This window comes from Salmo trutta, chromosome 4 (genome assembly GCF_901001165.1).
Source record: "Salmo trutta chromosome 4, fSalTru1.1, whole genome shotgun sequence".
Classification (NCBI taxonomy): domain Eukaryota; kingdom Metazoa; phylum Chordata; class Actinopteri; order Salmoniformes; family Salmonidae; genus Salmo; species Salmo trutta.
Genome location: NC_042960.1, coordinates 54,779,509 through 54,806,701, shown reverse-complemented (window position 1 = coordinate 54,806,701; position 27,193 = coordinate 54,779,509). Strand labels below are relative to the sequence as shown.

General features: G+C 43.3%; 1 protein-coding gene across 11 annotated transcripts in view; it reads right to left on the bottom strand.

The window, feature by feature from the left end:
* LOC115192639 (CUGBP Elav-like family member 5) overlaps positions 1-27,193 on the bottom strand; it is a 335,938-nt gene that overhangs the window by 11,653 nt on the left and 297,092 nt on the right. For 6 of the 11 annotated variants that reach the window (XM_029751379.1, XM_029751383.1, XM_029751380.1 and 3 more), the window contains exons 7-8: positions 25,911-25,934; positions 15,895-16,060 (exon numbers count right to left, since the gene is read on the bottom strand). In XM_029751379.1, coding sequence (XP_029607239.1) covers positions 15,895-16,060; positions 25,911-25,934 — 190 coding nt within the window. The remainder of the gene's footprint in view (positions 1-15,894; positions 16,061-25,910; positions 25,935-27,193) is intronic. The other 5 variants (XM_029751384.1, XM_029751387.1, XM_029751389.1 and 2 more) reach the window with 1 other exon arrangement.

Sequence of the window (27,193 nt, the reverse complement as noted above, 5' to 3'; positions counted from 1 at the left end):
AAGTTGGCTAGATGTCCTTTGGGTGGTGGACCATTCTTGATACACACGGGAAACTGTTGAGCGTGGAAAACCCAGCACGTTGCAGTTCTTGATACACTCAAATTGGTGCGCCTGGCACCCACTACCATACCTCGTTCAAAGGCAGTTAAATCGTTTGTCTTGCCCATTCACTCTCTGAATGGCACACATACACAATTCATTGTCTCAAGGCTTAAAAATCCTTCTTTAACCTGACACTCATGCAGCCAACTGCTGTGACCAGCGGAATTGCCTAGGTCCCGGTGAGAGCTTTTGTGTCTTTTGCACCATTTCTTTGTTTAAGCTCCCTGCGATTGCTTGTTTTCTGCCGACCTGTGATGAATTAGTCTGCAGCTCTGGCCCATTCTCTGGCAGGGCCCCAGGAGACTGCTGCTCCCCGTTCTGAGGGCTCAGACAGCCAGTCTAGCAGACCACACGCACTCTACTGTACAGCGCCATAATGCAGCCTCTCCATCATCAGGCAAATTCATTTTCCAAGGCTTAGCAGTGGGTGGCGGCCGCCGTGTGCCTCAGGGTCAGCAGGCAGATGCAGTGTGGGATAAGAGCCCAGAGAAAGAAGATTATAGAAGTCACAGGTTAGGAGATTGTTCTGGTTGGGCGGCACTGGTGGACCTTGGGGCCAGGGAGAGCCCAGTGTATCATGGAGGAGAGACAGCAGCAGGGAGCCATGTCCACCACGTGTAATGTGAGAGAGTACAGATATAAACAGAGAAATAAATAGCTTTAAATAATTAACACTACTCAGCTTAAATCAAAGTTAATTCGTCACATGCTTCTACAATTTAAAGGTCCCTTCCCAACAATGCAGAGAGAAAGAAAATAGAGAAATAATAGAAAAGTAAAACACATACTAATAAAAGTAATAATAGACACACAATGAGTAGCAATAACTTGGCTTTATACAAGGAGTACCAGTTCTGAGTCAATGATAACTTGACTATATACAAGGCGTACCAGTACTGAGTCAATGTGTAGGGGTACGAGGTAATTGAGGTAGATATATACAAATAACTAGGAATAAAGTGACATAGTGAACAGTAGCAGCAGAGTATGTGATGAGTCAAAACAGTTAGTGCAAAAAGGGTCAATGCTGATAGTCCTGGTAGCCACAGTATTTGGTTAACTATTTAACTAAAAATTTAGCAGTCTTATGGCTTGGAGGTAGAAGATGTTCAGAGTCCTCTTGGTTCCAGACTTGGTGCATCGGCACCGCTTGCCGTGCGGCAGCAGAGAGAACAGTCTATGACTTGGGTGGCTGGAGTCTTTGACAATCTTTTGGGCCTTTCATGAACACCAATATATATCTCTGAGAGAGATAACACCTCTATTGACACCAATATATTGACACCTATTGACACCTATATTGACACCAATACACTGAGTATACTAAACATCTTTCAATGACATAGACTGACCAGGTGAATCCAGGTGAAAGCTATGATCCCTTATCGATGTCACCTGTTACCCACTTCAATCAGTGTAGATGAAGGGGAGGAGACAGGTTAAATAATCATTTCTAAGCCTTGAGACAATGGATTGTGTATGTGTGTGTAGTAACTTGACAAGGAATGCCCACACGCATTTCAATATTACTTTCCTTTACTTTCAACCCAAACCTAAAGGTGTATTGCCAGGTACAAACGGTACAGATATAGCAGAACTATATAGCCCACTCAACCGGTGGTAGAATCACATTGCACAGAACTCACTCTTAGTGATGACATCATCAAGGGAAAGGTCACGGTCAATACCAATAATAAACATGTCATTATTTATATAGTGTCCACACTATAACACTTCTCCCCCCTCAATTTAAATCCCCCCTGTAAGGAAAACATAAGGTTAACAAGTAAACCACATCAGTGTTTTCTTTTCTTTACTACACCACACTGTAGAACTTCTGCTGGTGTTACCGTAAATGTAAATAAAACAACAACAACAAAATGACAGTCCTTATTTCTTTTCAACTAGGTCTGCTGCTCCTAACAAACACTAACACCACGAGTCTCTCAGTCTCAACTACAGAGTTAGTCTTTCAGGAGGCTTGTGACTACGCTGTGATCTGCGCAGTACTCCTGGTGTGCTACGAGACACAGGTAAGGCGTGTCCCAGTGGAGCTGGGTCTGAGGGCACAGGAGCGGGTTGGGTGTTTGTGAGAGAATGTCCATCACCCTCTGCTGGAACCACTGAATGCCCCTGTTCCTCAGATGCTGTTTCCTGTGGGATTTCAACTTGTATACTACCACCCACAGCTATTCCGTCTGAAAACATGGTCTTGTCTTTGTCATAGCGCAGGCGGAGATGGTCCTGGTGTCTGCGCATGACTCGCCCATCAGTCAGTTTGACCACAAAGGAGACGGGACCACTCTGACTCAGAATGATACCTGGCAACCAGCGTTGGCTGCTTGTGAAGTTGCGGATGTAGACAGTGTCATTGGGTTTTAACTGTCTCTCCCTTGTGTGGTGGTCATGTCTCTCTTTTTGTTTCTCCTGCTTCTGTTCCACTCGTGCTCTGATGTTCAGACGCAGTAGATCCTGGTGAGCTTTTGGCTTTCTGCCCATTAACATCACCGCTGGAGCCTGTCCTGTTGTTGTTTTTGGCGTGATGCGGTACTGGAACAAGAACCAAGAGAGCTTAGTTGTGATGGTTCCCCCAGTCATCCTTTTGAGCCCCTCTTTCAGTGTCTGCACAGCCCGCTCCGCTAAGCCATTTGAGGCCGGGTGAAACGGGGCGCTGCGGACGGCCAGGGGGTGGAACAACCACTCTGGACCCCCAGAGTATGCAGCCATCCTGCACACTCAGCTCAGTTTTGCGCTTTGCATAAGGTCTTAGTCCATCATCCTCTATGACAGGAGGCCAACCCTGCATCAGGAATCTTTTCACTTGGGACAGGATAGGATCCCGGTCTGTCCACTGTTTGATCTGTTTGGCATTCACAGGTGAGTTTGACAATCTCTCCATTAGGAAAATTGTCTCGGGAGGCACCACAGTTGTGGCAGGCATCTCTGGTAGCGGGAGACGGCTGAGCGCGTCTGCATTTGCATTGTCCTTCCCCGCTCTATACACTATCGTGTACTGGTAAGCTGACAGTGTCAGGGCCCAGCGCTGTAACCTTGCTGAAGCCATGGGCGGAATGCATCTTGATTCACTAAAAAGGCTCATCAGTGGTTTGTGGTCAGTGCATATGGTGAAATGACGACCGTAGAGGTACTGATGGAAGCGTTTCACAGCAAAGACTATGGCCAGACCTTCCTTGTCTAACTGTGAATAACCCTTCTCAGCACTCGTCAGCGTATGTGATGCGAATCCTATGGGTCTCTCTGACCCGTCCTCCATCTGATGAGAGAGTACTGCCCCGACGCCATAGGGTGAGGCGTCACATGACAGGATGATCTCTTTGTCTTGGTCAAAATGAACCAGAAGTTGTGCTGATTGTAGTAGTGCTTTCACTTCCTTGAAAGCTTTCTCTTGTGCTGGCCCCCACTTCCATTTACAGTCTTTGTGTAGCAACTGATAAAGTGGAGCCAACACTGCTGACAGCTCCGGGAGGAACTTACCATAGTAGTTCACCATGCCCAGGAACGACCTGAGCTCTGACCCATTCTTGGGGTTTGGAGCATCCTTGATTGCCCTGACTTTGTCCTCCACAGGACACAGACCCTGCGCTGTGATCTTGTGACCTAGGTATGTCACACTCTGTGCTTGGAATGTGCACTTGCTACGCTTCAGGCGCAGCCCTGCCTCAGGGAATCTCTTTAACACCTGGTCCAGATGGTGGAGGTGCTCCTCCTCCGTCTCCCCTGTAACCAGGATGTCATCCAGGTACACTGCTACATGAGGGATCCCCTGCAGCAGATTGTTCATTGTCCTCTGGAAAATGGCTGGGCTGGACGCCACTCCGAAAACCAAGCGGTTGTACCTGAACAAGCCTTTGTGCGTGTTCACTGTGACATACTCTTTTGAGTCCTCGTCCAGGAGGAGCTGTTGGTAGGCGTGACTCATGTCAAGCTTTGAGAACGTCTTGCCTCCTGCCAGTGTCGCGAACAAGTCCTCCACCCATGGCAGCGGGTAAGCGTCTAGCTTAGAGGCCCTGTTGATGGTGAGTTTGTAGTCCCCACATGTACGCACCGTGCCGTCACTTTTCTGAACGGGAACGATGGGAGCTGCCCAGCGGGAGAACTGAACGGGAGCAATGACGTTTGCTTCCTTCAGCCGCTCCAACTCATCTTCCACTTTCTTTTTCATGGCGTAAGGCACTGTCCTGGGCTTGAAAAAGCGAGGCTTGGCCTGAGGATCCACGAACAGCTTAACTGCAGTGCCCTGCAGTGTGCCCAGTTCATCTTTAAAAATCTCTGGGTACTTTTGAATGACATCCTCAGTCACTCGGGTGTGTTTTATCTCACCTCAGCTCAGTTGTATTTTGTTTAGCCAGTCACGCCCTAGTAAACTAGGCCCATTCCCTTTCACCACCAGGAGCCGTGCTCTCGCTTCCTGGCTGTTGTATGCAATGTCCACCTCTAGAGCCCCCAGCAATGGTATGGTCTCCCCGGTGTACGTACGCAGTCTGATCCCTGCCGGTGTGAGGGCAGAAACCTGTCTTGAGCCCCATTTTTGTTTGTAGGTCTCCTCACTTATGACAGAGGCAGAGGCCCCCGTGTCAACCTCCATCCTCATCTGCTTTCCATCTACCTCCACTGTAGCATAGATAGGCTCTGCGCACGGCTCACTCACATTAAACATGTTGTAGGAACAATGCTCTTCCTCCTCCTCTGTGCTCTCTAGGTGGTGCGCTGCTGACTGAGGCTTTGGTGCTGTGAACTTGCCCAACCCAGTCCGCCCACCCTCTGACTTGCTCCTAGGACCCCTGCATTTTTTTTGCTAAATGTCCCTTTTTGTTGCAATTGTGACAGACAGTCTCCATGAACTTACAGTTGTTACCATAATGTGTCCCTCCACATCTGAAACATTCCACTGCTTTTCCCCTTTTTCCTGCCACCTCTTTTGTCACCTGATGCACTGCACAACTTTCACTGTTGGCCTTTTGAATATTTTTCACATTACTAGCGGCCATCTCCATCCCTTGAGATAGTCCCAACCTTTCCACATATTCCAAGACAAAATATTTAAGTGCCTTTGAACAGGGTATGGTAGTAGGTGCCAGGTGCACTGGTCCATGTCAAGAACTGCAACACTGCTGGGTTTTTCATTCTCAACAGTTTGCTGTGTGTATCAAGAATGGTCCACCACCCAAAGGACATCCAGCCAACTTGACCCAACTGTGGGAAGCTTTTTTATTTTTTTTATTTTTTATTTCACCTTTATTTAACCAGGTAGGCCAGCTGAGAACAAGTTCTCATTTACAAATGCTACCTGGCCAAGATAAAGTAAAGCAGTGCAACAAAAACAACACAGAGTTACACATGGGACAAAAAATTGTACAGTCGATAACACAATAGAAAAATCTGTATACAGTGTGTGCAAATGAAGTAAGGAGGTAAGGCAATAAATAGGCCAATAGTGGCAAAGTAATTACAATTTAGCAATTTACACTGGAGTGATATATGTGCAGATGAGGATGTGCAAGTACAAATACTGGTGTGCAAAAGAGCAGAAAAACAAAAACAAATATGGGGATGAGGTAGGTAGTTGGTTGGATGGGCTATTTACAGATGGGCTGTGTACAGCTGCAGCGATCGGTAAGCTGCTCTGACAGCTGACGAGTCAACATGGGCCAGCATCCTTGTGGAACGTTTTCGACACCTGTAGAGTCCATACCCTGACAAATGTAGCTGTTCTGAGGGCAAAAGGGGTGTGTGTGGAAGGGGGGGTTAAAACTCTATATTAGGAAGGTGTTCCGAATGTTTTGTACACTCAGTGTATATCTCTGGGGGGGGTGAAACTGCTCAAAACCTTTGGTATACAATAAGTACTTCGCTATGGACAGGTGGGATTCTGAAGAATATCCTGAGAACATGATTTCATTTAGCCTCATATTCCTTTGTTCACACACCCATAACATCACATAACCTACTGCTCAAATATTAAGAGCAGGCCTCAGTAAATGTCTTTCTAGCTTGAGTATGACAAAGATTGTTCTCCATATGGTGCCATACATAACAAAACATTTCATTTTATACTCCAGCGTACATATAGCCTCGCATTGTGAAAATCATATTCATAGTGTGTTTGCAAAGCACACACAAGCATGTGAATATACATATGCCTGTTTACTGAATGCATCGGCCCCAAATAATTACATGTTGTTTTGTACTTCAGAATGGGTAATAGGATGCTATGGTTTAAGAGATTGCTTATATTACACAACTCTGTCTTATCTGTCAGCTTTCTACAGTTATTATGCCATGAAGTGATTCTACTACATAGTCCACTTGGTTTTATGCTATGAAAGCATAATTACATTTACATTATTGCAGTCTATTCTTTGGGAAAATTGTGGATTTACACCCTATTATGATTGCACTGAGATAGAGGGCAGCCATATGCAAAATAAGTATTTATTATGCTAATTATACAATCAAATCAACAAGGAGCACTGTACCCATATTGGAGAGGACCACAGTCATTATGTACACAAGGACAGTCTCTCAGTGAAGCAAGAAATAAGCATTCATAACAGATGTTTTCATTTAGTTGATTTTAAAAACTAGGTGCAATCGCATATAATCGTATATATTCTAGTTGTTCAAACGTCATGGTAAAACAGTCTTGGTATAGATTAAGTTAGCAAGAAATCTACAAAATGTTGCTACTGAACATTACTTTGCGTCATTAAAATCATATCCATTGTAATGTGATGAAGTCCAGCCTACAAAAAGGAGCTATATTTTAGATGATGGTGAGCCTTTATATGGTAGATATTTTATAAAATGTGATTCGGTGTCGGGGTCTGTATGCAGCAACCCTGGGAGGACAAATGGGGCTTGTGCCAAAGGGGGATTCTGTCTGAGCTGGAATCCAATGGCTAATATGACACACAGCAACCCAAGGTGAGGCAGCCCTGAGCCCAGTCAGGCAGGCAGCCCAGTCAGTCAGACAGGCAGGCAGCCCAGTCAGGCAGCCAGGCAGGCGTTCCCACTGAGGTGTAGTGCTGCACAGAGCCCTTCAGGTGGTCACAAACACTATGTCAAACAGCTCATTAGCTTCAGCTGTGGCATTAATCACTCTGTGGAATCGTCCTGCACCATGTTTTTGACCCCAATCTAAACCCACTTTCATCAATGACACAGTCAGGGATGAATTGAATGGGAGTGTGGTTAGGCAGGGCCCTACACGGAACATATGCATTCAGCCCATGTAGTGCAGTGCTCTGGAACATAACATTATGTGACTTTGATTATACACTTCCTGCTCATGTGATTGACCTAACAAAGCACTCTTGACTGCCGTTTTCCTTTCACACCCCTCCCCCTATCTATCCCCTGGGATTGGTACATCTTTTTTTACCGTTTCATTTTGATTTCTTTTGTAGCTCAGGAAGTGCACCTGCTGAACATTATTTTCAATAAGCATCATCATGTATCATTGTAAGGACACATGCTCTAATCAAGTCAACCATCTGGCCGGCTGCTTATGCGCCATCAAGCTTAAATGCTTTACATCTGTTGATCAAATGGATGTTTCATTGTTTTCAGAGAACTCCCCGTAGCTCTTTCCTGCTGTCAATGACCAAAAGCACCCTCTTTGGCCTCATGGGTGGAATGTTATTCATATTTTTCATATTTTCATAATTAATAAAGATGATATAAAATAACATAAAACAAAAATCCGGTGTTTCTATGTCAAACAGTTTTGCTTACATTTCAGTCTTGTGTGATGTACACTACTGTTCAAAAGTTTAGGGTCACTTAGAAATGTCCTTGTTTTGAAAGAAAAGCTAATTTTTTTGTACATTAAAATAACATCAAACTGATCAGAAATACAGTGTAGACATTGTTAATGTTGTAAATGACTATTGAAGCTGGAAACGGCAGATTTTTAATGGAATATCTACATAGGCGTACAGAGGCCCATTATCAGCAACCATCACTTCTGTGTTCCAATGGCACGTTGTGTTAGCTAATCCAAGTTTATCATTTTAAAAGACTAATTGATCATTAGAAAACCTTTTTGCAATTATGTTAGCACAGCTGAAAATTGTTGTTCTGATTAAAGAAGCAATAAAACTAGCCTTCTTTAGACTAGTTGAGTATCTGGAGCATCAGCATTTGTGGGTTCGATTACAGGCTCAAAATGGCCAGATACAAAGACCTTTCTTCTGAAACTCATCAGTCTATTCTTGAGAAATGAAGGCTATTCCATGCAAGAAATTGCCAAGAAACTGAAGATCTCATACAACGCTGTGTACTACTCCCTTCACAGAACAGTGCAAACTGGCTATAACCAGAATAGAAAGAGGAGTGGGAGGCCCCGGTGCACAGCTGAGCAAGAGGATAAGTACATTAGAGTGTCTAGTTTGAGAAACAGACGCCTCACAAGACCTCAACTGGCAGCTTCATTAAATAATACCCGCAAAACACCAGTCTCAATGTCAACAGTGAAGAGGCAACTCCGGGATACTGGCCTTCTAGGCAGAGTTGCAAAGAAAAAGCCATATCTCAGACTGGCCAATAAAAAGAAAAGATTAAGATGGGCAAAAGAACACAGACACTGGACAGAGGAAGATTGGAAAAAAGTGCTATGGACAGACAAATCTAAGTTTGAGGTGTTCTGATCACAAAGAAGAATATCCGTGAGACAGAAAAAATGAAAAGATGCTGGAGGATTGCTTGACGCCATCTGTCAAGCATGGTGGAGGCAATGTGATGTTCTCGGGGTGCTTTGGTGGTAAAGTGGGAGATTTGTACAGGGTAAAAGGGATCTTGAAGAAGGAAGGCTATCACTCCATTTTGCAAAACCATACCCTGTGGACGGTGCTTAATTGGAGACAATTTCCTCCTACAACAGGACAATGACCCAAAGCACAGCTCCAAACTATGCAATAACTATTTAGGGAAGAAGCAGTCAGCTGGTATTCTGTCTATAATGGAGTGGCCAGCACAGTCACCGGATCTCAACCCTATTGAGCTGTTGTGGGAGCAGCTTGACCGTATGGTACGTAAGAAGTGCCTATTAAGTCAATCCAACTTGTGGGAGGTGCTTCAGGAAGCATGGGGGGAAATCTCTTCGGATTACCTCAACAAATTGAGAAATAGAATGCCAAAGGTCTGCCAAAAGCTGTAATTGCAGCAAATGGAGGATTCTTTGATGAAAGCAAAGTTTGAAGGACACAATTACTATTTCAATTAAAAATCATTATTTATAACCTTGTCAACGTCTTGACTATATTTTCTATTCATTTTACAACTAATTTCATGTATGTTTTCATGGAAAACAAGGACATTTCTAAGTGACCCCAAACTTTTGAACGGTATTGTATATAAAGTCTAAATCTGATATATATAGACCTCCAAATGCTAACAGTCAGTATCTGGATAACAAGTGTGAAATGGTTGATAACGTATGTGATATCAACAGAGAGGTATATTTTCTGGGTGATTTAAATATTGACTGGCTTTCATCAAGCTGCCCACTCAAGAAAAAACTTCAAATTGTAACCAGTGCCTGCAACCTGGTTCAGGTTATCAGTCAACCTACCAGGGTAGTTACAAACAGCACAGGAATGAAATCATCAACATGTATTGATCACATCTTCGCTAATGCTGCAGAAATTAGCTTGAAAGCAGTATCCAGATCCATCAGACGTAGTGATCACAATACAGTAGCCATATATAGGAAAACCAAAGTTCCAAAGGCTGGGCCTAATAAAGTGTATAAGAGGTCATGCAATACGTTTTGTAGTGATTCCTATGTTATTGATGTAAAGAATATCTGTTGGTCCGTGGTGTGTAATGAGGAGCAAACAGACACTGAAATTGCTTATTCCAGTGGCTAATAAGCACGCACCCATTAAGAAAATGACTGTAAAAACTGTTAAATCCCCATGGATTGATGAGGAATTGAACATTTGTATGGTTGAGAGGGATGAGGCAAAAGGAATGGCAAATAAGTCTGGCTGCTCCACCGATTGGCAAACTTATTGCAAATTGAGAAATCATGTGACTAAATTGAATAAAAATAAGAAGAAACTACACTATGAAACCAAGAGAAATGAAATAAAGAATGATAGTAAAAAGCTTTGGAGCACCTTAAATTAAATTCTGTGAAAAAAGGCAATCTCAGCTCCATCATTCAATGAAACAGATGGTTCATTCATCACAAAACCAACTGATATTGCCAATTACTTTAATGATTTTTTTCATTGGCAAGACTAGCAAACTTAGGCATAACATGCCAGCAACAAATGCTGCCACTACACATCCAAGTATATCTGACCAAATTATGAAAGACAAGCATTGTACTTTTAAATTCCGTAAAGTGACTGTGGAAGAGGTGAAAAAATGATTGTTGTCTATCAACAATGACAAGCCACCGGGGTCTGACAACTTGGATGGAAAATTACTGAGGATAATAGCAATCGATATTGCCACTCGTATTTGCCACATCTTCAATTTAAGACTAGAAAGTGTGTGCCCTCAGGCCTGGAGGGAAGCTAAAGTCATTCCGCTACCTAAGAATAGTAAAGCCTCCTTTACTGGCTCAAATAACCACCTAATCAGCCTGTTACCAACCCTTAGTAAACCTCTGGAAAAAAATGTGTTTGACCAGATACAATAATATTTTACAGTAAACAAACTGACAACAAACTTTCAGCATGCTTATAGAGAAGGACATTCAACAAGCACAGCACTTACATAAATGACTGATGATTGGCTGAGAGAAATTGATGATAAAGAGATTGTGGCAGCTGTTTTGTTAGACTTGAGTGCGGCCTTTGACATTATCGATCATAGTCTGCTGCTGGCAAAACTTATGTGTTATGGCTTTACACACCCTGCTATATCGTGGATGAAGAGTTACCTGTCTAACAGAACACAGAAGGTGTTCTTTAATGGAAGACTTTCCAACATAATCCAGGTAGAATCAGGAATTCTCCAGGGTAGCGGTCAAGCCCATTACTTTTTTCAATCTTTACTAATGACATGCCACTGGCTTTGAGGAAAGCCAGTGTGTCTATGTATGCGGATGACTCAACACTATACATGTCAGCTACTACAGTGACTGAAATGACTGCAACACTTAACAAAGAGCTGCAGTTCATTTCAGAGTGGGAGGCAAGGAATAAGTTAGTCCTAAATATTTCTAAAACTAAAAGCATTGCATTTGGTACAATTCATTCCCTAAACCTCAACAAAATCTTGTAATAAATAATGTGGAAATTGAGCAAGTTGAGGTGACTAAACTGCTTGGAGTAACCCTGGATTGTAAACTGTCCTGGTCAAAACATATTGATACAACAGTAGCTAAGATGGGTAGAAGTCTGTCCATGATAAAGCGCTGCTCTTCCTTCTTAGCAACACTATGAACAAGGCAGGTCCTACAGGCCCTAGTTTTGTTGTACCTGGACTACTGTTCTGTCATGTGGTCAGGTGCCACAAAAAATGACTTAAGAGAATTGCAATTGGTTCAGAACAGGGCAGCACGGCTGGCCCTTGGATGTACACAGAGAGCTAATATTGATAATATGTATGTCAATCTGTCCTGGCTCAAAGTGGAGAAGAGATTGACTTCTTCACTACTTGTATTTATAAGAGGCATTGACATGTTGAATGCACCGAGCTGTCTGTTTGAACAACTAGCACACAGCTCGGACACATATGCATACCCCACAAAACATACCACAAGAGGTCTCTTCACAGTCCCCATGTCCAGAACAGACTATGGAAGGCGCACAGTACTAAATAGAGCCATGACTACATGGAACTATATTCCACATCAAGTAACTGATGCAAGCAGTACAATTAGATTTAAAAAACAGATAAAAAAACACCTTATGGAACAGTGGGGACTGTGAAGCAACACAAACATAGGCACAGATATATGCATACACACACACACGATAGCATGCGCACTATACACACACGTACACATGGATTTTGTACTGTATATATGTGGTAGTGGTGGAGTAGGGGACAGAGAGCACACAGTCTGTGAATGTATGTTTTTAAAATTGTATAAACTTCCTCAATTTTGCCGCTCCCCAGGAGGAGTAGCTGCTGCCTCCATAATAAATACAAATACAAATGATACAGGTGTTTTCTTTTTTAAAGCCCATAACCATGTGTATGAGGTGTATAATTTTATTTCAAAGTAGATTTGTTTAAGACTACCAATAATCACTTTGTGTGACAATGATTTAGCCCACAGCAGTAAAAGGTTTTAACCTTTGAGGCTCTCTAAACTTTTTTGGCTGTCGTAAACAAGCTTTATTGATGTTGTTGTGTTTTTATGGCACAGTGATAGGTAGGTGGGCGCAGAGGGGATTCAGATCATTACAAAAGAGGATAATGCTCCATGTTTACCTCAAGATCAGGCAGGCTTTGAATGGTAATCTTTACGGCACTGTTTGTGGTCTATGGAAATGCAGGCACTGCATCGCGGGATTTAGTAAGGCACCTGTCATCAGCTACTGATATGTTATGCACATCTCCAGTTCTTAAAGAGAGATTTAGGCTAAGGTTATCAAGATAGAGGCTCACACTTTTTTATAGTTGATGTCTAGGCCGCATATTTGGCACAGCTGAATTGTGGGACACATCTAAGAATAGTGGCAATGCATGGAATCAAGATATTGAGAGTCCATGAGACCAACTTGATGCATACATTTAAACCACTCCCAGAGGGTCAGCATCACTAAAGAATATGAAAGCATGTCTTTGACGTTACAATGAATTATTCCACTTATTTAGAGCATTAGTCCCAAAGTCTCTGAATGGCTGTAGAATCTCTCAGCCCCCTTAAACAGACAGCCTTGCCAGTAATGTCATGTGTTCCTTCAATGAACTCTAAATAAGTAATGGGCTGGTCGACATGTGAAAGGGGAGGCTGCCGCATACATACACCAGTCTGCTGCTGCATACATACACCAGTCTGCTGCTGCATACATACACCAGTCTGCTGCCTCATACATACACCAGTCTGCTGCTGCATACATACACCAGTCTGCTGCTGCATACATACACCAGTCTGCTGCTGCATACATACACCAGTCTGCTGCTGCATACATATACCAGTCTGCTGCCTCATACATATACCAGTCTGCTGCCTCATACATACACCAGTCTGCTGCTGCATACATACACCAGTCTGCTGCTGCATACATACACCAGTCTGCTGCTGCATACATACACCAGTCTGCTGCTGCATACATACACCAGTCTGCTGCTGCATACACACACCAGTCTGCTGCTGCATACATACACCAGTCTGCTGCTGCATACATACACCAGTCTGCTGCTGCATACATACTCCAAGTCTGCTGCTGCATACATACACCAGTCTGCTGCTGCATACATACACCAGTCTGCTGCTGCATACATACGCCAGTCTGCTGCTGCATACATACGCCAGTCTGCTGCTGCATACATACACCAGTCTGCTGCTGCATACATACGCCAGTCTGCTGCTGCATACATACGCCAGTCTGCTGCTGCATACATACACCAGTCTGCTGCCTACCAGCACAGACGCCAATGAATTAATGAATTAATTAAACATGTATTTCATATTTATTGTAGTTTTTGGAAATTCAAGAAAAGCCATGCGTTCTTGCTGGGATTAATAATGCATTGGATTCATAAGGTCATCAGCAGACTGTAGTTTACACTGAAGCGTGTCCAATTCTAGAACACACACCAGAGTTCTAGAACACACACCAGGGTTCTAGAACACACACCAGGGTTCTAGAACACACACCAGGGTTCTAGAATACACACCAGGGTTCCAGAACACACACCATGGTGAGCTCTTTTCAATACCTCAGGCCCATTCATTATGCTCCTTGCAATGTGGATTGATACACCACTGACTCAACGCCCCCAAGGTGATGCAAGGTGATGCAATATCATGAGGCCCTTTGAGAAGGTTACATTTATATGAAATAATATATTTCTATATATCCTGGCATTGACTATGCACTTTTGTATATTTCAAATCGGTATTATGTATTTACTGCACTCATAGTCCATACAATATGTGCATATAAAGTACATGCGGTGGTCCCATCTATTGGTCTTTCATCACAGTGGTATTATACTGCAGTCAAACACAACACACACAATGCAGTGTAATTCTGTCCTGTATTATCAACAGAGAAGAAGCCCCTCAGCTACACTTTTAATCACTTTCTTTGATTGATTATCCGTGTGTAAAAAAAAAAGCCCACTTTGCACTAAAGATGTCACTGTAAATATTTGACAAATAGCCCCTCTCCAGCCTCCTCCAACAACTTAACTTTGCAAATGAGTGCATATACACATACAGTAAACAGCATGTGTATATTGGCATGTTCCATCATACATGCATGCATTAAACCATGTCAGAGCGAGAGAGATAGAGAGAGGGAGAGAGAGAGAGAGAGCGAGAGAGAGAGAAAGATAGAGAGAGAGCGAGAGAGAAAAAGAAAACGAGATAGAGAGTGAGAGGGAGAGGGAGAGAGAGAGAAAGCAAGAAAGAGAAAGAGAGAAAGAGAGAGAGAGAGAAAGAAAGAAAGAGAGGTAGAGAGAGAGACAAATAAAATGAGAGGGAGAGAGAGCAAGAGAGATAGAGAGAAAAATAGAGAAAAATAGAGAAAGCGAGAGGGAGAGCAAAATAGAGAATGAGAGAGGGAGAGAGAGAGGGAGAGGGAGAGGGAGAGGGAGAGGGAGAGAGAAAGAGAGAGAGGTAGATGGAGAGAGAGAAAATGAAAATGAGAGAGAGGGAGAGAGAGAGATAGAGAAAATGAGAGTGAGAGAGAGAGAGAGAGAGAGAGAGAGAGAGAGAGAAAGAGAAAGAGAGAGAGAGAGAGAGGTAGAATGAGAGAGAGAGAGAGAGAGAGAGAGAGAGAGAGAGGTAGAATGAGAGAGAGAGAGAGAGAGAGAGAGAGAGGTAGAATGAGAGAGAGAGAGAGAGAGAGAGAGAGAGAGAGAGTGTGTGAGAGAGAGAGAGATGGTCACTGACAGAATCCATTCTGTGATATTGATTTTCACAGTAGAAAGTAAAGGTGCTTTAAAATGTGTCATGTCAGACTGATGCACCATCTTAACTGTTGATTCCCTCATTGATATACAGTTATTCAGTTATACAGTTACCAAAGTCACAATACTGCAATGTCGGGAAAAAATACAAATAAACACAACAAAGACTTGTGTATTATTCATTTCGATGCATGCTTTGTGAGAGAAGATCTTGTGGGTTCCTCAGGTTGACAAAAATGAAGTTTTGCTGAATAAGCAGATGTTATGCAGTAGCTATCTCAAAGTCCTCTGTAATGTGTCTGTATAGAATGATGGGGCCGTTTGTAATGGAAAACAGAGGGAATTGCATGCAGATCCCCACTGGGCACAGACGTCAATTCAACATTTATTCCACGTTGGTTCAATGTAATTTCATTGAAATGATGTGGAAACAACATTGATTCAACCAGTGACGGAGGGGAAATTAGTGCCTGTACCTGTAACAAATCTATTATGCTCCCGATTCAATTTACCGTACCAAAATATATCTGCATACACAACATAAATATGCAAATCACATCAGATTACATTTTTCTCCAACTGAATAATTTGGGATTATCAGTAGTAGGCAGGCACTAAATCTACTTTTTTCTCTTGGCCTTGCTGCAGTCTGAGTTCCCTCTCCCCACACTCACATAAACACACACAAACACTCACACAAAGGGAATGAAACGCAATGCTCACCCAGTGCCTGATGAAATTCAGCCGACACTGGGGTCATGGAGTTGTGTGGGAGACCATTGATGTTGAGCGCCCCCATCTGGTGAATCTGGGTGGCGGGGAAGGCCACACTGGGAGTCAGGTAGCCCCCGTGGGTCGCTGCCATGATGGCTGCCTGTTGCTGCATGAGCTGGGGGAACAGGAGGGAGAGATAGGGAGCGAGATTAGTATGGATGGTGGGAGTACAGAGAAAGATTAATGGATGGTGGGAGTACAGAGAAAGATTAGTATGGATGGTGGGAGAACAGAGAAAGATGAATGGATGGTGGGAGAACAGAGAAAGATTAGTATGGATGGTGGGAGAACAGAGAAAGATGAATGGATGGTGGGAGTACAGAGAAAGATTAGTATGGATGGTGGGAGAACAGAGAAAGATGAATGGATGGTGGGAGAACAGAGAAAGATGAATGGATGGTGGGAGAACAGAGAAAGATTAGTATGGATGGTGGGAGAACAGAGAAAGATTAGTATGGATGGTGGGAGAACAGAGAAAGATGAATGGATGGTGGGAGAACAGAGAAAGATTAGTATGGATGGTGGGAGAACAGAGAAAGATTAGTATGGATGGTGGGAGAACAGAGAAAGATTAGTATGGATGGTGGGAGAACAGAAAAAGATGAATGGATGGTGGGAGAACAGAGAAAGATTAGTATGGATGGTGGGAGAACAGAGAAAGATGAATGGATGGTGGGAGAACAGAGAAAGATTAGTATGGATGGTGGGAGAACAGAGAAAGATGAATGGATGGTGGGAGAACAGAGAAAGATTAGTATGGATGGTGGGAGAACAGAGAAAGATTAGTATGGATGGTGGGAGAACAGAGAAAGATTAGCATGGATGGTGGGAGAACAGAGAAAGATGAATGGATGGTGGGAGAACAGAGAAAGATTAGTATGGATGGTGGGAGAACAGAGAAAGATGAATGGATGGTGGGAGAACAGAGAAAGATTAGTATGGATGGTGGGAGAACAGAGAAAGATTAGTATGGATGGTGGGAGAACAGAGAAAGATTAGCATGGATGGTGGGAGAACAGAGAAAGATTAGCATGGATGGTGGGAGAACAGAGAAAGATTTGTATGGATGGTGGGAGAACAGAGAAAGATGAATGGATGGTGGGAGAACAGAGAAAGATTAGTATGGATGGGAGAACAGAGAAAAATTCGTATGGATGGTGAGAGAACAGAGAAAGATGAATGGATGGTGGGAGAACAGAGAAAGATTAGTATGGATGGTGGGAGAACAGAGAAAGATTAGTATGGATGGTGGGAGTACAGAGAAAGATGAATGGATGGTGGGAGAACAGAGAAAGATTAGTATGGATGGTGGGAGAACAGAGAAAGATGAATGGATGGTGGGAGAACAGAGAAAGATTAGTATGGATGGTGGGAGAACAGAGAAAGATGAATGGATGGTGGGAGAACAGAGAAAGATTAGTATGGATGGTGGGAGAACAGAGAAAGATGAATGGATGGTGGGAGTACAGAGAAAGATTAGTATGGATGGTGGGAGAACAGAGAAAGATTAGTATGGATGGTGGGAGAACAGAGAAAGATTAGCATGGATGGTGGGAGAACAGAGAAAGATTAGTATGGATGGTGGGAGAACAGAGAAAGATTAGTATGGATGGTGGGAGAACAGAGAAAGATTAGTATGGATGGTGGGAGAACAGAGAAAGATTAGTATGGATGGTGGGAGAACAGAGAAAGATTAGTATGGATGGTGGGAGAACAGAGAAAGAAAGGGAAATGAGGGATGGGCGGAGAGAGAGATCATTTGAATAAAGCGAGAGAGAGAAAAGATAGAGAGGAAAGGATGGAGAAAGAGACAGAGAGAGAGCGAAAGAGAGAGAGAGATTGTAAATACAACCCCTATTTATGTTTATTTATTTCCCCTTTTGTACTTTAACTATTTGCACATCATTACAACACTGTATACATAATATTACATTTGAAATGTCTTTATTATTTTGGAACTTTTGTGACTGTAATGTTTACTGTAATTTATTTATTTATTGTTTCACTTTTGTTTATTATCTATTTCACTTGCTTTGGCAAAGTTAACATATGTTTCCCATGGCAAAAATCCCTTTGAATTTAATTGAAATTGAATTGAGATAGAGAGAGAGAGAGAGAGAGAGAGAGAGGAGGGGGGAGGGGGGAGGGAAGAGCATAGGAAGGTTAGAATAGAGGGAGGGATAGATAGATGGATGGGAGTTGATGGATGGATAGTGCATGAAAGTGAACAGAAAGTAGAGCGGGAATAAAAGAAAGGGAATAAAATAATGTGAAGGGGATAAAGTCTGTAAAGCGATGTTTAGTGAATCTGTCTATCCTCACAGTGAGTGGGCTGTCAGCAGCTGAAGGAATGGTCCAATAGCTGTCTGTTGGGCTCATTTAAATCAACGGATTGACATGTGCATATTATTCCTGTCTCTAGGGAGAATTGAATTGAATTGCATTTATCGTCCTTTGTCAAACTTCTCTGTGAGTGTCCCTCTCTGGTTGTGTAAGGTAAAGTGGAGGGGCAGTGACATCTCTCAGTGGCTGCGCTCGTTGAGCTCTTTTTAATTTGCTGCGGTGCCACTGGCGTGTCATTAGCAGCGACCTGTAATGGCAGTCCATTTATACTGGACACACTGTTAAAGAACTGGGCTGACACGCTCTACCACTTAGCATTAACACACACACAGCTAAACCCATTCTCTATCCAATACTGCCTAGAATATACCCCCACACACAGCTAAACCCATTCTCTATCCAATACTGCCTAGAAAATACCCCCACACACAGCTAAACCCATTCTCTATCCAATACTGCCTAGAATATACCCCCACACACAGCTAAACCCATTCTCTATCCAATACTGCCTAGAATATACCCACACACACAGCTAAACCCATTCTCTATCCAATACTGCCTAGAAAATACCCCCACACACAGCTAAACCCATTCTCTATCCAATACTGCCTAGAATATACCCCCACACACAGCTAAACCCATTCTCTATCCAATACTGCCTAGAATATACCCCCACACACAGCTAAACCCATTCTCTATCCAATACTGCCTAGAATATACCCCCACACACAGCTAAACCCATTCTCTATCCAATACTGCCTAGAAAATACCCCCACACACAGCTAAACCCATTCTCTATCCAATACTGCCTAGAATATACCCCCACACACAGCTAAACCCATTCTCTATCCAATACTGCCTAGAATATACCCCCACACACAGCTAAACCCATTCTCTATCCAATGCTGCCTAGAAAATACCCCCACACACAGCTAAACCCATTCTCTATCCAATACTGCCTAGAATATACCCCCCCACACAGCTAAACCCATTCTCTATCCAATACTGCCTAGAAAATACCCCCACACACAGCTAAACCCATTCTCTATCCAATGCTGCCTAGAATATACCCCCACACACAGCTAAACCCATTCTCTATCCAATACTGCCTAGAATATACCCCCCCACACAGCTAAACCCATTCTCTATCCAATACTGCCTAGAATATACCCCCACACACAGCTAAACCCATTCTCTATCCAATACTGCCTAGAAAATACCCCCACACACAGCTAAACCCATTCTCTATCCAATGCTGCCTAGAATATACCCCCACACACAGCTAAACCCATTCTCTATCCAATGCTGCCTAGAATATACCCCCACACACAGCTAAACCCATTCTCTATCCAATACTGCCTAGAATATACCCCCACACACAACTAAACCCATTCTCTATCCAATACTGCCTAGAATATACCCCCCCACACAGCTAAACCCATTCTCTATCCAATACTGCCTAGAATATACCCCCACACACAGCTAAACCCATTCTCTATCCAATACTGCCTAGAATATACCCCCACACACAGCTAAACCCATTCTCTATCCAATGCTGCCTAGAATATACCCCCACACACAGCTAAACCCATTCTCTATCCAATACTGCCTAGAAAATACCCCCACACACAGCTAAACCCATTCTCTATCCAATGCTGCCTAGAATATACCCCCACACACAGCTAAACCCATTCTCTATCCAATACTGCCTAGAAAATACCCCCACACACAGCTAAACCCATTCTCTATCCAATGCTGCCTAGAATATACCCCCACACACAGCTAAACCCATTCTCTATCCAATACTGCCTAGAATATACCCCCCCACACAGCTAAACGCATTCTCTATCCAATACTGCCTAGAAAATACCCCCACACACAGCTAAACCCATTCTCTATCCAATGCTGCCTAGAATATACCCCCACACACACAGCTAAACCCATTCTCTGTCCAATACTGCCTAGAAAATACCCCCACACACAGCTAAACCCATTCTCTATCCAATACTGCCTAGAATATACCCCCACACACAGCTAAACCCATTCTCTATCCAATACTGCCTAGAATATACCCCCACACACAGCTAAACCCATTCTCTATCCAATACTGCCTAGAATATACCCCCACACACAGCTAAACCCATTCTCTATCCAATACTGCCTAGAATATACCCCCACACACAGCTAAACCCATTCTCTATCCAATACTGCCTAGAAAATACCCCCACACACAGCTAAACCCATTCTCTATCCAATACTGCCTAGAATATACCCCCCCCACACAGCTAAACCCATTCTCTATCCAATACTGCCTAGAATATACCCCCACACACAGCTAAACCCATTCTCTATCCAATACTGCCTAGAATATACCCCCACACACAGCTAAACCCATTCTCTATCCAATGCTGCCTAGAATATACCCCCACACACAGCTAAACCCATTCTCTATCCAATACTGCCTAGAAAATACCCCCACACACAGCTAAACCCATTCTCTATCCAATGCTGCCTAGAATATACCCCCACACACAGCTAAACCCATTCTCTATCCAATACTGCCTAGAATATACCCCCCCACACAGCTAAACGCATTCTCTATCCAATACTGCCTAGAAAATACCCCCACACACAGCTAAACCCATTCTCTATCCAATGCTGCCTAGAATATACCCCCACACACACAGCTAAACCCATTCTCTGTCCAATACTGCCTAGAAAATACCCCCACACACAGCTAAACCCATTCTCTATCCAATACTGCCTAGAATATACCCCCACACACAGCTAAACCCATTCTCTATCCAATACTGCCTAGAATATACCCCCACACACAGCTAAACCCATTCTCTATCCAATACTGCCTAGAATATACCCCCACACACAGCTAAACCCATTCTCTATCCAATACTGCCTAGAATATACCCCCACACACAGCTAAACCCATTCTCTATCCAATACTGCCTAGAATATACCCCCACACACAGCTAAACCCATTCTCTATCCAATACCGCCTAGAATATACCCCCACACACAGCTAAACCCATTCTCTATCCAATACTGCCTAGAATATACCCCCACACACAGCTAAACGCATTCTCTATCCAATACTGCCTAGAATATACCCCCACACACAGCTAAACCCATTCTCTATCCAATACTGCCTAGAATATACCCCCACACACATACCTAGTATTTCTGCTCTTAGTTTTCTCTCTGCAGTGCAGAGGGCCTAATTCCAGAGAAAATCCATCACTGTACAATGGTGTTTGCAACCTCTGGACTAGAGGGTTTATCTGGGAAATCAATGCTATTGTGTGGGGCATGTACTTCATGTTCAGGGAGGCAGCTACAGTATTTGGAGGAAAAACATGAGCACGGTGGGACTATCCCATTGCTCCTTATTCCTGTTTAATAACCCACAGCTCCCTCCATCCGGTTGAAAAAGTGGATCCCCCCTCCGAGTCTGACTCAGCTAAGCAGAAATCCCTCCGCCACTATAGCTAGCTCTGATGATAATGACCATACTGTGCGGCTGAGGCAGAAGATGCCATTCTTCCTGTATTTGCGTGGAGTCCCTGGATAGGAAAAGCCAATTATTTTCCCTCAATGCCCCTGTCAGGTAACCTGAAAGTGGCAGTCCCGCCACAAAGCGGCTGTCCCGCCACAAAGCGGCTGTCCCGCTGGCACCTCATCCATTAGCCACATGCCTTACTACCGCTATCTATTAACTCCTTTTGTCATTTGCATAATTGTATCATCGTGACAAATGGGGATCATCCATTCTGCTCTGAATAAGATAAATTGCGATTTTAGGGGTTCAGAAAAGGACATCTAAACCAAAGAAAACAAACAATGAGAGGAAGTCAATGTGAGAGCTGTGCTTGCTGAAGGATAGGGATGGTGTTAATGCCCTCATTAAGATCAGACTAGGCTTGTAGGTTTGGGGTAGAGGGCCTCTGATCTCATTGGCCCCTGTATATGTCACACCAGTCACTGGCTTTTGTCCCCCTCTCAGGCTCTTCTGCCTGCTTTCAATAGGCTCTTGGGACTTGGGCTTACTTGAATGAGCTTGAAATCCATTTGCCAGTGGCCTATACAAGCTGATACAAGCTGCAGAAGGCCTAGATGGTAGAATAAGAGAGTGGGGCGTAAGGCCTCCGTATAGCCCTTACTTTACATGCATTGCATAGATAATGCAGTCCTTCATGTCAGCCGCCAGACTGTCATGCATAACACCATGGCATTCAGTGATGTTTTTTCAGAATTACAATGCAGAAAGTTGGAAGCTCAGGCCTGTAATTATGTTGGAATGAGAGTGGGAGATACAAACTGGCTCTGATAAAAAGCCTTGGTCTGGAAGTGTTGACAGAGATATTCAGAGTAATTTGGTCCACCAACTGGAAGTGTTGACAGAGATATTCAGAGTAATTTGGTCCACCAACTGGAAGGGTTGCCAGAGATATTCAGAGGTATTTGGTCCACCAACTGGAAGTGTTGACAGAGATATTCATAGTAATTTGGTCCACCAACTGGAAGTGTTGACAGAGTATTTCAGAGTAATTTGGTCCATCAACTGAAAGTGTTGACAGAGTATTTCAGAGTAATTTGGTCCATCAACTGAAAGTGTTGACAGAGTATTTCAGAGTAATTTGGTCCATCAACTGAAAGTGTTGACAGAGATATTCAGAGTAATTTGGTCAACTAACTGGAAGTGTTGACAGAGATATTCAGAGTAATTTGGTCCACCAACTGGAAGTGTTGACAGAGTTATTCAGAGTAATTTGGTCAACTAACTGGAAGTGTTGACAGAGATATTCAGAGTAATTTGGTCCACCAACTGGAAGTGTTGACAGAGATATTCAGAGAAATTTGGTCCACCAACTGGAAGTGTTGACAGAGTATTCAGAGTAATTTGGTCAACTAACTGGAAGTGTTGACAGAGATATTCAGAGTAATTTGGTCCACCAACTGGAAGTGTTGACAGAGATATTCAGAGAAATTTGGTCCACCAACTGGAAGTGTTGACAGAGTATTCAGAGTAATTTGGTCAACTAACTGGAAGTGTTGACAGAGATATTCAGAGTAATTTGGTCCACCAACTGGAAGTGTTGACAGAGATATTCAGAGAAATTTGGTCCACCAACTGGAAGTGTTGACAGAGTATTCAGAGTAATTTTCTTTTTTCTACAACGTCCATCCACATTCAGAAGCCATTGCTACGGTATATTTATCCTCGGCAGTAGATAGCAAAATGTCTGTGGCAGACAAAGAGCTAAATTACATTGAACCGAGTCGTCATCATCATGGCCATAACCTTTTCTCGCTACGACAAGAAAAATAAAGGAAAAGAAGAAAAGAAACGAAGGGAGAAGAAAAGAAGCAGGCAAAAAGTTGCCCGTGCTACAGCATCCATTTAATGTCAGGCATCTGCTATTTTGTTGCAACCTGATGGTTTTATTCTCCCCTGGCGCCAGCAGGCAATCACCTCTTTATCACATGGCAATTATCTCTGTAGCAGTGCTCTGTGACTTGCTAACTCTCAGCACTGTCACATGTGACCCTTCCAGCCAGTCCTGCACAGGTACTGAGGAGGAGGAGAGAATGGGGGAGCTAGGGAGGAGAAGTGTGTGTGTGTGTGTGTGTGTGGGGGGGGGGGGGGGGGGTCGGTGGAGCAAGCAAAAGAGAAAACCCCGGTTATTGAGGTCTTGGACCTGCAGATTGCCTGAAACTGCAGACTGGTGTGCACTCCAGCAGAGAGAACCTGAAGACAATAGAGTCCACTGCAATTTCCTGGACTGAGCTTAATGGCTTCATTTGTTACCATCATGTATCTCCTTAGTGGGGTTTAATAGGGTTTGTTTAATCCCTGCTGCACTTTGCTGTGTGTGTGTGTGTGTGTGTGTGTGTGTGTGTGTGTGTGTGTGTGTGTGTGTGTGTGTGTGTGTGTGTGTGTGTGTGTGTGTGTGTGTGTGTGTGTGTGTGTGTGTGTGTGTGTGTGTGTGTGTGTGTGTGTGTGTGTGTGTGTGTGTGTGTGTGTGTTGGTTTGGGAGGGTGTCACACTTATAAGGTCATTTTTTTACATTTCAAGATCCGTACAGTTGCCTTACCTAAATAAATGTTTTCTCTCTTGTATAATGTTTGGGACCTTTAATTAGGCATTATATAAAACATTCTCCTAGTTATTGGCTGTGCATAGTTCCTGCTTGTGCAAAGAACTGACTGGTGGTGATGATTAGACGAGAGTACAGGCAAATCAGTTCAATATAAGTTTTTAGCTCCTCTCTATTATGGATGTTTTGTAAAACACATTCCCAATTTACATTTAGTTTTTTATAGTTGATCATTTCCTGATCTGTTAGGTTGGGTTGTGTTGAAAAGCATCAGCTATATATATTCTCACTAGTTCCAACAGGGGGCGATGTTTGTCAATGTGAGTATTACACTCATGTGCCTCCTATACCTACCCACACATAACTTTACCATTTGCACATTGTTAAAACAACTCCTTTCTCAAGTCATACATTTTTCACACATTCAACCTAATACATATTTTTGGGTGATTTTGTGCCTCTAGTGTCGCACATCTCCAAGCCTTCCCTTCTCACACTGACACAGGATTTACAATGACGGGGTAGGCCGTCATTGTAAATAAGAATTTGTTCTCAACTGACTTGCCTAGTTAAATAAAGGTTAAATAAATTGTAAAAAAAATCAGCAAGCTGAAATGGCTGTTCTTAAGAATATACACATGGATTGAGATGAGAGGAAGTGAGCGACTCAAATCAAATCATGTACAAATATGCTCCATGTCTATTGACAGACGACAGGGAAAAATGGGTAGCTCATTCTTTCGTGTATTTACACTGCTTCTTTAAAACAACTATTATCAGCCATTTGGAATGGTATAGGACTATCTTCCTTCTCTCTCCCTATGTTTCGTGAAATCACAAATGGGATGTCATCTGTCAGAACAGTGCTGCGTCTATCTTGAAAATGGCACATTTCTCATTTTTGGCACATGTTGTCAGTGTTGTATCCCTCCAATTTGTGTTCACAACCCCCCCTTCCCTGGTTTGACTAAAATCCAATTTACAGGCTGTCAGCTCAACTCCATAATCCTATCCACTGCTGTATTTGTGAAGCAGCTCTTTGAATTTGCATTTTACTGAACTGTGTGTATATACAGGATCCCTGTAGATGTCTGTATTCCATACCCTGCTAGCTATATATACTGGCAAACGAAAGGAGGAATACATACAGGATATTCAGAGATAAAGTTATTCTCTGTCATTGTGGGTTTTCTTCTTGGGAGGGTGTAGTAGTTTATTAAAAAGTAAAGAATCATTTAAAGTGTATCACCCTGTTGCAATTAAAGACTGTAACTAATATCTAATAAATGTAACTTTAATGACTGTAACTAATATCTAATAAATGTAACTATAATGACTGTAACTAATATCTAATAAATGTAACTATAATGACTGTAACTAATATCTAATAAATGTAACTATAATGACTGTAACTAATATCTAATAAATGTAACTATAATGATCAAATATCTAACATGACTAGAAACATATCATTCATAAAACTTAAGCAATGGATTTGCATATACCCACCTCATTGTCATGCTGCAGCAGTGCCTGGAAAAACAAGACACATGTTGTTGTGTGGCATAGAGTTAGTGACAGAGTGTGTAGCTATGTGCGTATGCATGTGTGTGTGTATGTGTGTGTGTGTGTGTGTGATGGGGTGCGTGGGGCTCTGCCACAGTAAATAAGAGTCATGGCCAACCTGAGCAGGACATAATGCTCTCCCAGCAGACCACCACCGCCTCCACCACTCCTGAAACATTTGCATTTCTCCACATTTCCCAGGGATGGGCTTCATTTCATGAATTGTAATGAAGGCAGGAGTTTTACTGGAGAGAGCACAGAGATGGCCTCGCAATTACTCTGGGACGGTCAATTTACACATTTCATACTGGTCCCCATGCCTGTGATATGAACGTCAGGGAAATGGGGAAGCCCCTGAGACTTGGGTAGCCTCAAAAATTCATCCTGGCATTTAGAGAAGAAAAAAAATCTGCCTGTGCGTACAAATAAGTAAATAAGAAAAAATGTAATTATTTTATAAATATATACATACTCTGTCTGCTGTGACTGGGGTTTAGGTTTTTATCTGTGTTGGACTGAAACCTTTTCTTAATTCCATTTCCCTTTAAGCGGCAGTAACTCTGTACGCAGGCTAAAGAGGTGTGCGTGGAGATAAGATTCCTATGTAATATTCTGAGTCATCTCTGGCCCCTGGTGCAGCTCTGGGGCCCTGGGGAGAGGAGATGGGAGCAGAGGGTGGAGCAGCACGGGACAGGTGAGCTCATCAAAGAGCCTGGTGTCATGTGTGGATGGTGCCCTGTCCTGGGGAGTGTTGAGGGATAAGAGGGGTATGGAGGGTTGGGGGTTGTGTTAGTTAACTCACGGCCCTGCCCTGGGGGGTGTGGAGGGATAAGAGGGGTAATGGGTTGTATTAGTTAACTCACAGCCCTGCCCTGGGGGGTGTGGAGGGATAAGAGGGGTAATGGGTTGTGTTAGTTAACTCACGGCCCTGCCCTGGGGGGTGTTGAGGGGTAAGAGGGGTAATGGGTTGTGTTAGTTAACTCACAGCCCTGCCCTGGGGGGTGTGGAGGGATAAGAGGGGTAATGGGTTGTGTTAGTTAACTCACGGCCCTGCCCTGGGGGGTGTTGAGGGGTAAGAGGGGTAATGGGTTGTGTTAGTTAACTCACGGCCCTGCCCTGGGGGGTGTTGAGGGGTAAGAGGGGTAATGGGTTGTGTTAGTTAACTCACGGCCCTGCCCTGGGGGGTGTTGAGGGGTAATGGGTTGTGTTAGTTAACTCACGGCCCT